At 30.9% G+C, this 14,154-nt stretch overlaps 2 protein-coding genes across 2 annotated transcripts; one reads left to right on the top strand and one right to left on the bottom strand.

The window, feature by feature from the left end:
* The first annotated feature begins 187 nt into the window (after positions 1 to 187).
* Positions 188 to 3,661, top strand: LOC145589740 (putative histone H2A variant 3). Its single transcript, XM_081646418.1, has 2 exons — positions 188 to 498; positions 3,103 to 3,661. The coding sequence occupies exons 1-2, from the start codon at positions 391 to 393 to the stop codon at positions 3,397 to 3,399; spliced, it is 405 nt and encodes a 134-aa protein (XP_081502544.1). The 5' UTR covers positions 188 to 390; the 3' UTR covers positions 3,400 to 3,661.
* A 669-nt stretch (positions 3,662 to 4,330) lies between these two features.
* LOC145589006 (RNA polymerase II C-terminal domain phosphatase-like 4) lies at positions 4,331 to 5,197 on the bottom strand. Its single transcript, XM_081645584.1, has one exon. The coding sequence runs from the start codon at positions 5,195 to 5,197 to the stop codon at positions 4,331 to 4,333; it is 867 nt and encodes a 288-aa protein (XP_081501710.1).
* Between the last annotated feature and the right edge of the window lie 8,957 nt (positions 5,198 to 14,154).

The raw sequence follows: 14,154 nt of genomic DNA, 5'->3' as shown, positions 1-14,154 counted from the left end.
AATATGGGTAAAAAAACAATACATTAAAAGTCCAAACATAAATATCGAGCATCGGGTATGAATATGGGTACATCTTTCGAATACGGGAGTATTGAAACTTTGGAAGGGATAGTATCGTCAACTCCTAGTCATATCAATAAAATCTCAAGAAGTTGTTTCCTTTTCGGCCACCTCCCTCTTTCTCTCTCCTTGATTCCAAGTATAAATAAAAAAATCCACACTTCCTCTCAATCTCCCCCATCTCTCTATCTCTTTCTCTCTCCTCCCCGAAAATCCACTTTGGCAATCCGGGTGTTTTCCGCAAATTCCCAAACCCAACTCAAAGTTTTTCTTCTTCTTCTTTTGGGAGGGAAACCAAAAACCCTTTCATTTTTTGAATTAACCCCAAAAATGTCAGGCAAAGGAGCAAAGGGTTTGATTACTGGCAAATCTTCCGGATTGAACAAAGACAAAGATAAGAAAGCCCCCATTTCTCGTTCTTCTCGTGCTGGTCTTCAGGTCTTTTCTTTTCCCTTTTTTCTGATTTCTTTCTGGGTTTTTTGATGTAATTTTTGTAGATCTACGCTTGTTTGTTCAAAATTTGAGAAATTTTGCTTGTTGGGTTTTGTTCAAATCACTTTAATTGTCTTGTGATTGTGTTATTTGATATGATTTTCATGAGATTAGTTGATGGGATTTCTGGGTTTTGAATTTGGTTGCGAAATTCTTTATTTGGGATATTTTTGGGGTGGGGGCTGTGTTAATTGTCATTCGTTGTTCCGAATTGATGTTGTAATTTTGGGTATGAATTGTTGTAATGCTTGTTGGATGTGCTGGTTTTGGAGGCCAGGATTGAAGTAGAATTAACCTTTGAACATTGAGTGATGTGAAGTTCAAAACTCATCTTTTCTGATTAATTCAAGATTGTCCCTGGAATTGCTATTGAAATGGATTCTTGTAGGTTGCAATGAAGTTTTTGCGATGAGATTTGACTTGGGTTTTGGCTATTTTGTGGTGCAATTTTTTTGAAGTATAAGATTAATTTAATCATTAATAAAGTGAATTTGGTTAGGATTAGTTGACTGATTTATGATGTCAGTTGTATTAGTCCTTGGGAATTTTGTATTTCGTGTTTTTGTTAAAGCATCAATTTTGGTCAATCTTGAGTCATTAAAGTCACAAATATCAGGTTCAAGGTTCTTGACTACGACCACCAATCTCATGAGGTCTTGTTTTTGTTGAGTGTTATTTGATAGTCATATTCATAATTAATCAATTATGAGGAGTATTGCCCTCTCCATCTGCTTCCTTTCAGTCCACAGTACTGTTTTGCATAGTTCATCTGCATTTGTAAAAGAAGACTGTTTTGTTTAAGCTGTTGTATCTGTGGTTTCTGTTCTTTCTCCAACTATTAATTCAAAGACATGATATGGCTGGATAGTGGATAGGGTTAGGTTGTGTGCTTTTTAGTCCCTGAAAATATTGTCAACAGCAGGACATCACATTGTAAAGCGATGAATTTAACCTTTGTGTTCAGAGAAACTTGAGGTTGAAACTTGGGGTTCTTTGTTGCATTTATCTTGGTGGGACAATGAAGTTGATCATTTGATTGCGTTATTTTTATGTTGAGCTTGAAACTTGAGGTTGAAACTTGGGGTTCTTTGGTGAGCAATTCAAAGGTTAAAAGAAAAAAGGTCTGGACCCTGGAGAATGACTTTCTTTTCCATAGTATGGTGATAGGTGTGTGTGAATTTGTAATAGACCAATCTTTAGAAAGGGCACTTTAGGAAGTTTAGTGTTATTAGTAGCCTTGCTTGAGTATAAATAGAGAGAGAGTAGAAAGAAGAAAGTAGGCATGAATTGGGTTATAGGAATAGAGAGTTGCAACCTCAAGTTGCTAACTTGCTAACAGGAGAGTTGTAGGCTAAACCTACTACGTACTACCTTTGTAAGCTTTCAGCCATTATCTATCAAATTATCAAGCTTTTATCTTAACTAATTCTTGGAATTCATACAATATTAACATCAGAAAATCAGTCTATAACAGAGTTCTCACAGGAACTAAACTGCAGTAGGTCCCTTTGAGTGAGGTTTTACAAGTTTTAAATATGAGAGATTTGTAAGATTGTAGTGGATAGTGTCATATTTTTCCAGAGAGATCTTGCTTGAATGATTTATTATACATATGCTGTAAGGAGGTGAGAGGAGAATGTCTACAATTGGATTCATTGCCAAAACTAAAAACAGAAATTGATAATGAATTTGGGTCGAAACATTCTGGATCTGGTTTTAGTATCTTTCTACAAAATAGCAAGTCATTCTGTAGCTACTTAGCATTGACAATTTTGTGAATTACATTTTTGGCTAGTGTTTTAAGAAGAATTTCTTTATTTTTTGTTCTTGTTGTGAAATGTATCATTCTATGCAGAAAAAAGTATACTTGTGTTCCAAGTAAGTTCAGCTTGTTTGTTGCATCTTTATAATTGGTGCTGGCAATAAAATAATAAAGCTTGAATCGGAAGGAATCTAGTTTAAGGGAATCCTGGTGAAGCTGCAATAGTGTTGGTAGCTCTTTGTGGAGTAAATAGTAAATTTACCTTCCTTTACTTGATCTGTCATTAAGTGTTGATTCGTTGACATGCCCCTGTTTTGAAAATATTTATGGACATCGTGCCAAAATAGATGGGTGCATTATATGTTCACATTATGTCAATTTTAATGATGAAACAAATTTTGTTGCAAAAAGTTGAGAATATATAAGAAATTTGTCATCATAATTTCCAGCTGATGTTGCAATATCTCTCTTTTTTTTTTTTTTTTTTTTTTTTTCAAATAAAAAGAAGTCCTTCATGGGAACTCAATTTTTTTTTTTTAAATTTATAAACACTACAAATTGGCACTTTAAATGCTTCATTTTTTGGGCTATTTGCCTCGTATCATTGCTCTTTGCTAGCCTGTAAAGCTCATGACATTCATCCTGAAGGCTGAAGCCCTCTTTGACTGCTGATACTGAAAGCTCTTTGCATTAACTATTGCTGCACAGTTATGTTTAAGTTGATTTCTGATGTTTTATTATTGGTGAGCTATTTATTTTGCTGAGATATCTTTTTGATTAATGTGCAGTTTCCTGTGGGTCGTGTTCACCGTCTGCTCAAGACTAGGGTAACTGCAAATGGGAGGGTCGGTGCAACGGCTGCTGTTTACACTGCAGCCATCCTCGAGTACCTGACTGCTGAAGTATTGGAGCTTGCAGGAAATGCAAGTAAGGATCTGAAGGTGAAGCGTATCACTCCTAGGCATCTGCAGCTGGCTATCCGTGGAGATGAGGAACTTGATACGCTGATTAAAGGAACTATTGCTGGTGGTGGAGTTATTCCTCACATCCACAAATCTCTCATTAACAAGTCATCTAAGGATTAGACCTTATTTATATGATTATCTGGTGTTAGATATCTGCAGTTTCATGCAGAACCCTCAGAATGTATGTGATTCTGACAGAGACCCTTTAAGTAGGTGCCCTTTTTTTTTCTTTCTAAATTTTAAATGTTTAAATCAGCCACAGGATGGTGATTGTGTTACTGATGTGTTCTGTAGGTGTACTTGAGTAGTTTATAATTTCATTCTGTGGATTATCCGTTTAGTTGCCTAGCTTGCTATCATAATGACCTTATGTTGTTCGATTTATGCTTTGCCATTCATCAATTCTATCATCAATTGTTAGTTGTTACATGATTTACCTTGTTAGCAACTAGCATTCTCAGTATAATCACAAGCTCTAGTCAAACAAGTTCAGTTATATACTTGTCTGTTGTACCTATTGATTATTAATTTGGTAATGCAACTTTTCTGGACTTGTTCTCCCTTGTGCTTGTACACTGCCAACATTGGAACTATATCAAGAGACCGTTGTTGGATCGACTGTTATTGCTGCTCTCTTGCCGTTGTGTTAGCAGTCTCCAACTTGTGCAACCTTCACAAGCTTGGTTATCCAACAGTTGGTCTCAGACTCTCATCCATCTCTATGTAATATACAAACAGCCACTGACTAATTCTGCCATTATTCCTCAGTCCTCATAAAAGACTTGATTCGAAATATAAGTTTTTATTCAATATACTAGTAATATAATAAACAATGTAAACTTAGAAGATTAAAAAATTACATACAATAACTACGTAGCTAAAACTACAACAATGAAGCCACCAAGATAACATTACATATATGCAGCGAAAAGGCATATTCTACATAAGTTGATTATACGACCATCGTTACATTAAATGATGAAGTATTGCTGATCGCATCTTGTGTCTTTCGCCTTTTTGTCATTGGGGTACAATCATGTTGTAGCAAGACTCAATTTAGTCTAATTCTTAATCTCTTTGGCTTGCTCGTTGCTACAACTTCATCAACACCAAGCTTTTCATCTTTGTCATGTTGTTCTTGATTCGAACAACCTAATTCCGGCCGGCTTATCATAACCTTTTCAAGCTCTTTTCTTGCATCCTTGGCAGATTCATCCTTTTCATTACCAACATCATAAAATCCATTATAAACACCCCTTAATATATCAAGAACCCTAGCAAGCTCCCCATCCAATAACTCCTTTTTCTCTTCCTCTAAAGGAACAAAATCATAATCATACGGATTTATTTTTATTAGGTTTGCCTTACAAGATTCCTCCCAAACACTTTCGGTATCATCCACAATCAATGTTGCTTCTCGACATGATAACACCACATCCAACGCCTTTTGATTCGCCTTCACGCAATCTTCCCTAGCGATCACCCACAAAAACCTATCCAATCCACCGAGTTTTTCAACCACCTTGTGAGCATACTCACGGGTTCCCATGGTGCATATCGACAAATCGAACATAGTGCTAACTTTCTCAAGGAACTCATGTACACCGGGCCTTAACTTCACAACAAACTCCTCACCACTCGAAAGCTTAAACTCGGAAATATCATCGTACGACATCATGGCTCTTATGTTTTGTCGTCTATGCTTAGACTTGAACTTCTTGATCTTTCTTGCATGAATTAAGGTATGGTCCAAATCAAGAACTAAGTGAAGCTTCTTGCGGTTAAACAAGACTTGAGTATAATCATATTGAATATGTGTAACTTCATCAAGATTGAGGGTTAAGTTGGGATGGATGAATCGAAAGGGTAACTTGATAGGATCGCCACAATCGAATGTCCATGAACACTTGTTATCCATTAATGACGGATGAGAGCATTCCAAGCTTTTCATGCACAACTCTAGTATTTCTTTCATTACTCTTAACTTTTTTTTTACCCTCTTCAATATCTTTGTTCTAATAGTTCAAGAGTTAATTTATACGAAGTAGTAAAGAGTGTCCCTTAAATTATTGTTTAGGTTTGTTGTGACATTGCAAATTTGTTTGAGTAAAAATATAAATGTTTTGCATGTATGTATAATATGTTATATATTCTATTAATTATTAACCTTCACTTTTATGATTTTTAATTTTTTTGACAGAATCAATTCTTAACTTTAATTAAAAAAAAAAAAAAAAGGGTAAGGATATATATATATATATATGTAACAAAATAACCTAAAAATATGGAAGTCAATCCTAACAACATTGACTAGATAAATAAAAGATATTTACATAATAACATAATGAATAACAATCAGATATTCTTATTATTTCTTAATAGCTAAATCTCTAATTATATCATGTCTTGTGTGATGGTGAAGCTATCGCCAATGTGAAGCTACTGCGATGAGACATGCCTTGTGCACATTCATGGAAGCAAGCGGGTTTTCGAAGATTTGTGCTGGAGAAGGACAACATGTGATGAAGGGTCTTGCTCCTCCTTTAGAGTTTGGTAGCATTCTTAAAGACATAGAATGCTTTGTAATGTGGCTGGGAGGTTTTAACCCCTACTGTAAATAAGATGTGTGTGTGTTTTTTTTTTTTTTTAAAAAAAAAAAAAAAAAAAAAAATCTAATTATGTTTGTGTAAAACTTTTAAAAAAAGTTTATACTTTACATTGAAATCAAACCCAATAATTTTTAAAGTATATATATACGAAGTCTTTGAAGTATATGATAACTTCTATTTTTGTATATTTTTTCAAAAAAAAAAAAAAAAAAAATATCCAAAAAAAAAAAAAGACCCTTCTATTTTAGTATAGGTAAAAAAATGTTGTTTAATGTAAGTTAATTTAATTTATACATGTGGTTTATATGATGCAAAATAAAAGTCAATTGAAATTTTAAATAAAAATCAATGTGTGTACGGGACAATTAAAAGAGTAAAAGGAACTAAGGAAGTGTATTGTATTTTAATTTAAAAGTGAGCTTATACTTAAGTGAACCTTTGACATGTCGTTCACTATCAAATATTATCTATTATCTACTCCCTCCAACCTGTTAAAAAATAGTTCAAACCCTTGCTTGGGTACAAATTTTTAGGTTATAGCTGCTAAAATTTAGGTTATAGCTGCTAAATAGTTCAAACCCTTGCTTGGGTACAAATTTTTAGGTTATAGATTTTTTTTTTTTTTTTTTTGAAGGGGAAAATGTACTTCAATTCTTACTTTGATCAATTTTGTCTTAAAAAAGATTATTGCAAATAAGATTAACAATATAAAATCAATAATCAATAACTATATACTAAAAGACACAACAGTAATAACACGTGTCATCTTCTAGTATATCCTTACTGTTTTTTTTTTTTTTTTTTTGGAAAATAATTCAATTTCAAAAATAAATCTTTTTACATATATTTTATAAGGTAATAATTACATACAAAGTATAATTGAAGATTTGATGTATCTTTCCAAAATAAATATATGGACAACTATAAACTTAAGCAAAAAATATGGAAAATAATATTCTTAACATCATTTGTTATGGACTATTTTTTTTTTAAAAAAGATATAAATTATGTACAACATACGTTTATTGTAACAAGATTATTTAATTTTTTTCTTGTTTTTTTTTTTTTTAATTATGTAATAGAAGTTACAAGCTTAAACAATGAAATGCGAATATCAAATCAAGAAATGATACTTTTGTTATTTCCTTGAATAATTTATGATTAGAATTTCAATCAATTAGCACTCCATGAAAACTTCAATAATACTTGCTAAAGTTGACATATGTCGCTGATTAGTAGTGTGATTTTTTCTTGCCATTTTTGGTTGTTTTTTAGGATTCAATTGATATGAATGTATGTAACATATGAAAGTATATAATGTTAATTTTAAATATAGTTAAATTATTGAAAATTACTGTGCATGGCACAGGACCTAACCTAGTAGAGTAACAATTTTCCTCTTGATATTTGATCTTTTTGTTTTTTTCATTTAAAGAGAATTTTTTTTTTTAAAATGTTAAATTTTTTACCTTTGTCATTATCAGGTTCTTTGTAACAAAAAAATTTACCCCTCATTAATTTTCAAAATGATATACTTTCTATAAAAATAAATAATAGGATTTTTTGACTTTTATCAAAAAAAAAAAAAAAAACAAAAAAACAAAAAAAAAACAAAAATTTGTTTTTTACCACCTAAACTTTTAAAATTTTTATTTACCACCAAATAAAAAATAAAAAATTATTTTTTACTACTTGTCGTCAAACCTAACGTAATTTTTTACTTTTTTCGATTTTCGTGTCACACACATGGTTTTGGGGGTTATTTTGGCAGAAAGACTTGCGTGGACCTGTCCCACAATAACATTATTGTGGACCCGAGGTCTATACACACGCAACTGACATTATATTGAACATAGTGACCCTTATTTTTAACATAGTAACCTTATTTTTAATATAGTAACCTTTATTTAAAACTAGTACAACGTTTAATAATATTGTGAACTTGAAATACGATGCTATTAGCATAATTTTACCATAGTGGCCTTTATTATTCATATTGATTAGTGTATAAAATATTTCATTAAAAAAACTAACCACTTAGGCCTATATATTACCAAAATGATTTTTATTTCAACATAGTGACCCTTTTTTTTAATTAATAAAACAACCATAATTTCTCTAATGTTAGTGGTCCACAATAAATTAGTGTGAACCAGATCCATATAAGAATTTGTACAAAACTCTAATCTAATCAAATTTCAGAATTACATTATTTTCTAAAATAAAAAAACCCAAATCTTGAAAAAAAAAAACAAATCGATCAACAAAAAATTAATAACATATAGTTGGCTGTGGGGTTTTTTTTTTTTTTTTTTTAATTCTTTGTTATCGGTCCTTCGCCGCTTTTGTTGGGTTAGTGTGACCCAAATTCCATAGTCCAACTCATTATATGTCAAGTTTCTTAAGATTTCTAAAAAATTCTAAAATAATCAAGAAATTGATGAAGAATGGTAGAAGAATCTAAAAATAGTGAATGCTCATGAAAGTTCTAGATTTATGTGAACAATTTGAAGAGTTTGTGTGTAGAAAATTCCACACATTTCCTCCACCTCCTTACATCACCTATAAATATAAGGTATTTGGCATCATTTGGAGTATGTATCCACCTACATATCCTTTAATACTCCGATACTCCCAATGTACCTACAAATATAGCTCTCTAAGATATATATCATGATCAGAGTTTCTACATACACACAATCTCCCTAATACACTATTCTTAATTTGTATTACTCCTTTGTGAGTTCTTATAATAATGAAAGTTCTCTTGTAATACTCACCGTTCCAAGGGTTGGTGAGTGCACAGCGGAGGCAAATTAAAGATGTAGAGATTGATAAGATAAGTAGGAAAAAAATAAAGGCAAGATAACTAGTGAAAATGGACACACAATATTTAACGTGGGAAAAATTATCAAAAAAAAACATTGGCTAGTCGTATCAACATTAGATACTCAGTTCATCATTGTGCCAAGAAATGTAAATTTTATAAAATAGTCGCAATTGTTGGCGGTGGTTGTCGAAAAAGTCATCCCACCCGTGATATAAATAACGGTATAGATGGTTTCTGTCGGGAGATACATAGTACTCGAATCAATACTGCCTGCAATCGGGTGCAACAATGTTTATTGTTGGAACTATAAGGGTTCAGAGATTACTCTATCTGCTCTATTTTCATACATCTCATGACAATATCTAAGTATGTCTTGTTTGATAAATCTAATGTAAATTCAATTGGGAATATGAATTTTACCGGCAATAGATGTGTATGTTAGTTCAAGCTCTTCTTCCATGTTAAAAAAGAGATTTAAAGATTGGATGGAAATTCAAAGAGTTTAAAGAAGTTATTTATTGAACTAAGTAAATGACGATTGAGTGTAAAGGAAAAGAGGAGGGAAACCAGAAAATATAACGTTCTAAATACTTAGTTAGTATATTTATAACCGGAAAATCCAATTACCAATGTGTATCTATAACAAAAAAAAAAATGAAAAATAAAAAAGAAAAATAATAAAAAATTATGAAACTCATCTTGCATATTTTCTCTATTTTTGGGTGTTGTTGTATTCACTTCCACCATAACCGGCTCGATTCTTTCGGTGGAGTGGCCGGTAATCCTATTAGAAGTAGAATTTTATTTGCATCCCAATAAAGCTCGATGTTGGAACCCGCTTGTAGCTGTGGGTAATCTTTGACAAACTTCCTCCACCCCTCGTAAAAGTATCGGTAAAAATGGCATTCTTCCGCTTGATATTGTACTCGAGTATTCTTTACCACCATCTTCATCTCTATTACGTGCTAGTATTTTCACAGGATTATTGTGGGTCAAACGTTCCGCTCGCTTGACGTAGTTCTTCTGACACATAACTAGCATGCTCGGGATGATGAATAAAGGGCTATTAAATATATATCCAAAAGATATATATCCCAAAATCAAAGTTACTATGTCAATTATAAAAGATACTATATTATAAAAAAAGTTACTATTCCAAAAAAATATATATCCCAAAATCAAAGTTATTATGTCAATTATAAAAGACACTATATCATAATAATCAGTATTCAATAAATGATTTAAGCATTTTATTTCTTGATTTTTTATCTGTTGAACACTAGAAACCTTGACACAAGGGAACGTGAACAAGAAAGCTTTACAACAAATTAAAAGTAGCCTTTGGTGTAGTAGAGCGAGCTACCAATTATATTTCATTGAAGCTGACAGCTATATAGAGCAGAAACTAAATCACCTAACTATATACATTGAACCTTAAATAATATAACAACCTTTCTTCTACACTAATGTAGTAATAGACATAGTGACCTTTATTTAAGCATGTTGTTAGCCTCCTCCCAAAGTCTCTATACTTCCATTTCACAGGCCTTCAACTGGACGAAAACCATAAAAACCCCAATTTTTGTTAATTGTTATGAAATATTTGTGGATATCCATTATCCTCCTTTGTATCATTCCGGAATAATCTAAATCTAGGGTTTATATTCTTATCTAATCAAACAACACGTTATTAGCACCAAACTCTAATCAATATGCAAATTTTATACTCATTATTATTTTGTTGTGTCGCATCTTGAGAAGAAATTAGAAGGAGATTAATCTTGATCATCACACGTTTCAAGAATGTCATATCATTCCCAATCCTCATTAATTAATTTGGGACTAGTACAAGGAGTCTCACGGTATTAATAATTTGGTTACAAAGAACTACTCATATTATTTTTCGATTGCATTGGTTTGTTTATCTTGAATCATCTTTATCATCTATCCATAATATTATAGATTAGCCTTAATTAAGGGCTATACTTTATTACTTTATTTTCTTTTCTTTCATGAGTTACAGGCTAACAGATGTCGTTGACAACATGAAGTTGACGATAAGGCTGGTTTTTATAGTGGGAAAGGTTTTGATATCAGGAAAGTTCATTCTCAACTATCCTGTTATTGTTAATTTTAAACCTTTACATAATATGTTTATATTGTTTCTCAAATTTTCGTATTTTTATTATTCTTGGAGTTCAATGAGCAATTTGGGAATAGTTGGATTTGGTGCAGAAAAACTAATTAGTAGTTTTGTTTTGACTATGAGTTTTGTTTAGTTTGAATCTAAAAGGGTATTTAGAATTATTATTGGGGTTAATTCTATGAACGTATGGTTTTTATGAACTTGTAGTACATATATTTGCTAGATTTTGGTATTACTTTTCCTATCCGTAAATGAGTTTGGTTATTTCTCCATGCTTGATAGCAAATATGAATGGTTTGATTTAGCAATTATTTACTCATATAATTTGTTTGTGAAATCCTATGTTTAATGCCTTAAATGTTTGTAAATTGTACGAAGTAAGCCTAAGGCAAATGTGAAACTATTTATAATTTATGTATTGAATTATGTTTTTATATTTCAAGTATGATATGAACCATGTGGTTTTCCACTAACGTGAACGTGTTAATGTTGGTTGTTTATGTGCTTGTTTCTATTTTCTAATTAAGCTTTATCAGACAATATATTGATATAATTGATCCGACAATATAGTTGATTCAATCAATTCAGGTATGTTTTTATTAAAGCGTGAAGTAGTAGGTTCTCATATTGTTTTTACCTTCTCATTTAGTTATATTATTATGTACCTATTATTATTATCCTTATAAGTTGATAAAATTATGAAGCATACTATATACATTATATTGATTGATGTGTGATTAAATTCAATTATAGTATTATGTACCTACTTAAAGTTAGATTATTGGAATGAATGTAAGTTGAATATGATGTGCGGACCTGAAGTTCCTTATATTTATAAAGAGTATTCACACACATAGACTTAAAGTTCCTAGCTTGAACATATAAAGGGCTCAAAACCCTTAAGGATAATAAAAAGAGATGTGCATGATTTACAAAGCTAAAGCATGTTGCTTAGATATCCACTACATACTAACGTGATTCTATAAACACAACGTCATGAAATAATATTATACAAAAGATATTGAATAGTATTCAAGTTATTGAACTTTGGGTGAGAATTTGAATGATTAAAAAGGTAACAAGCATGTTTGCATGAAATTATTCTTGATTATAAAGTTCATAAGTATTTGAGCAAAGAATAGTGTTATGAGTTCAAGAAATTCATTAAACATGCTATTTTGAGCAAATTACTTGAAGAATGTATTATGTCCATAGTTTACAGAATTTTCAACACAAAGATTAATATGATTGGGCAAGAGGAACAAGTAAGAGTTTTATGAGAATATTTTTCTTTGCTTGATACTTGACATTACCAAAATAATTTATGGTTTAAGTGTAAAGGATTTCAAAGTTGTTGGATAACTTAATTTATTTCATATCCCCACATGCAAGGATTAGGGGGAGATATTATTCATTTCGTTATTATATGTAATCCTTGCACATGAATTGTATGATATATTGATGGTATGTAGTGAATACATAGCATTAATATCAATGTCAATAATTTATTTAATAAAAGCGACCATATAATATTACATATTTACAAATGACACCATCCTGAAGATGGATGTAAATAAATGAATGTCATTGATCATTACTAGTTGTAAATGCTCCAATTAAATTTATTGTCCCAAAAGGACAACATCGGTTACTAATGAAACCTAAAGCACGGCTGAAGCATTGTAGTCCAATAGATTAAAAATAAATAAATAAATAAATAAATAAATAAGAAGAACCTTCGGAAAAAGGAATGGAGCAAATATTGACAATGGCAAATTTGAGGAAATGATAAATCCCATTACATTTCTAGAATAAAATCATTTTTTAGTAAAATCAATATGTCTCATGATTATACAAAAGACTCCAAAACAGTATGAAATATCCAACAAGATTAATTAACATATATCAAGATTATAGTCAAAACTCCAGCAGAGTATATATAAGTAATTATTGGATAAAATATTAGTTGATTGTCTTTCCAATTGTATAAAGAAACACATTTTGGTGTTCTAATATCACAATACATTCATGGTCATGCATGAATTAAGTTTAATAAAGTGATCACTAGTGTTGGAAAACTAACCAGAGTTCAAATCTATAGAAGTGATTGGATGTGATAATTAAATTAGGTCATCCGGGTTTAATAATTACCCGTTATGGAAACCTGAAGTTTCATTTGATAATGTGTTAACGCTCTCTTAATGTTAAATATATGAAATGAATTGAATGGCAAGACATAACATTGAGATTGAGCTATATTTGGATTGTAATTCATAATAATTTGTATATATGAAAAATTTCAAGGGTTAATAAGTTTTGATTTTTTATATAAAAGAGTAATGGGTGACCAGAAGTTCACCAAAATAACTTATATATTATTGTCAACTATCAAGTGACTAGAAGCTCACCAAATACACTATTTAAGTCTTTACAGATCTAGAAGATCACCAACTAGTAAAATTACAAGCAAGTGATTTATGCTTGTATAACAATTCTTTTGATTGGGGCTATAATATGTCAGCACATAAGAAAAAAGGAAAATAAGGAAAGTCATCAACTGTACATTATATGTCTCCCATTGATATTGAATTATTGATCTCCTAAAGAGAACAAATTATGAAAGAGTTAATAATAAATACATATGCGTTATGAAGAAATAATTTAAAATTGCTCTCTAGAAGAGATTAAAGCTTGTTTTAATATAATTATTCCGAGAGATAAATTTTGTTGATTATGATCCTCCTATGAAATGAATTTTATTGGAAATTTGTATACTAAGTTGGTGAAGAACTGTGATGCCACTATATATGAGATATTTTACCAACTTAGGGGGAGAATTGGAGTAAGTTGGAAAAAGTAAAAAAAAAAAAAAAAAAAAAAAAAACTGATGATTCCTATATAAATAATGGTAATTTGAAATGTTTTCTAGCAAACTTTTATCCATATGCTATCAAGATATGTTGCACATTGAGATAAAGCTTGCCAATTGTATATACTTGAAACACTACACCTGAAGTGTAGATTGTATAATCAGTTTCAAAATAAAGATGTGGTATATGGCAAGATAGTGCAGTTGACACTTTTAATAGTGTAATAGTATATTAATACCAGGTGTATGAAATACCTTTGAAGTTGTGTAGATATCTGAATTGTTACAATAGATGGCCTGTGATGTAAGAAAAATTATGTTGGTACCAATGAAAAATGTATTCAGATATCTTTGTCAAAATAGCATGCAAATTAAAATTGTAACTTTATATAATGATACCGGTATATGATGGAACCGATAA

The sequence above is a fragment of the Chenopodium album genome, chromosome 17, assembly GCF_948465745.1.
Source record: "Chenopodium album chromosome 17, dcCheAlbu1.1, whole genome shotgun sequence".
Lineage (NCBI taxonomy): Eukaryota > Viridiplantae > Streptophyta > Magnoliopsida > Caryophyllales > Amaranthaceae > Chenopodium > Chenopodium album.
This window is presented reverse-complemented; position numbering and strand designations above follow the sequence as displayed.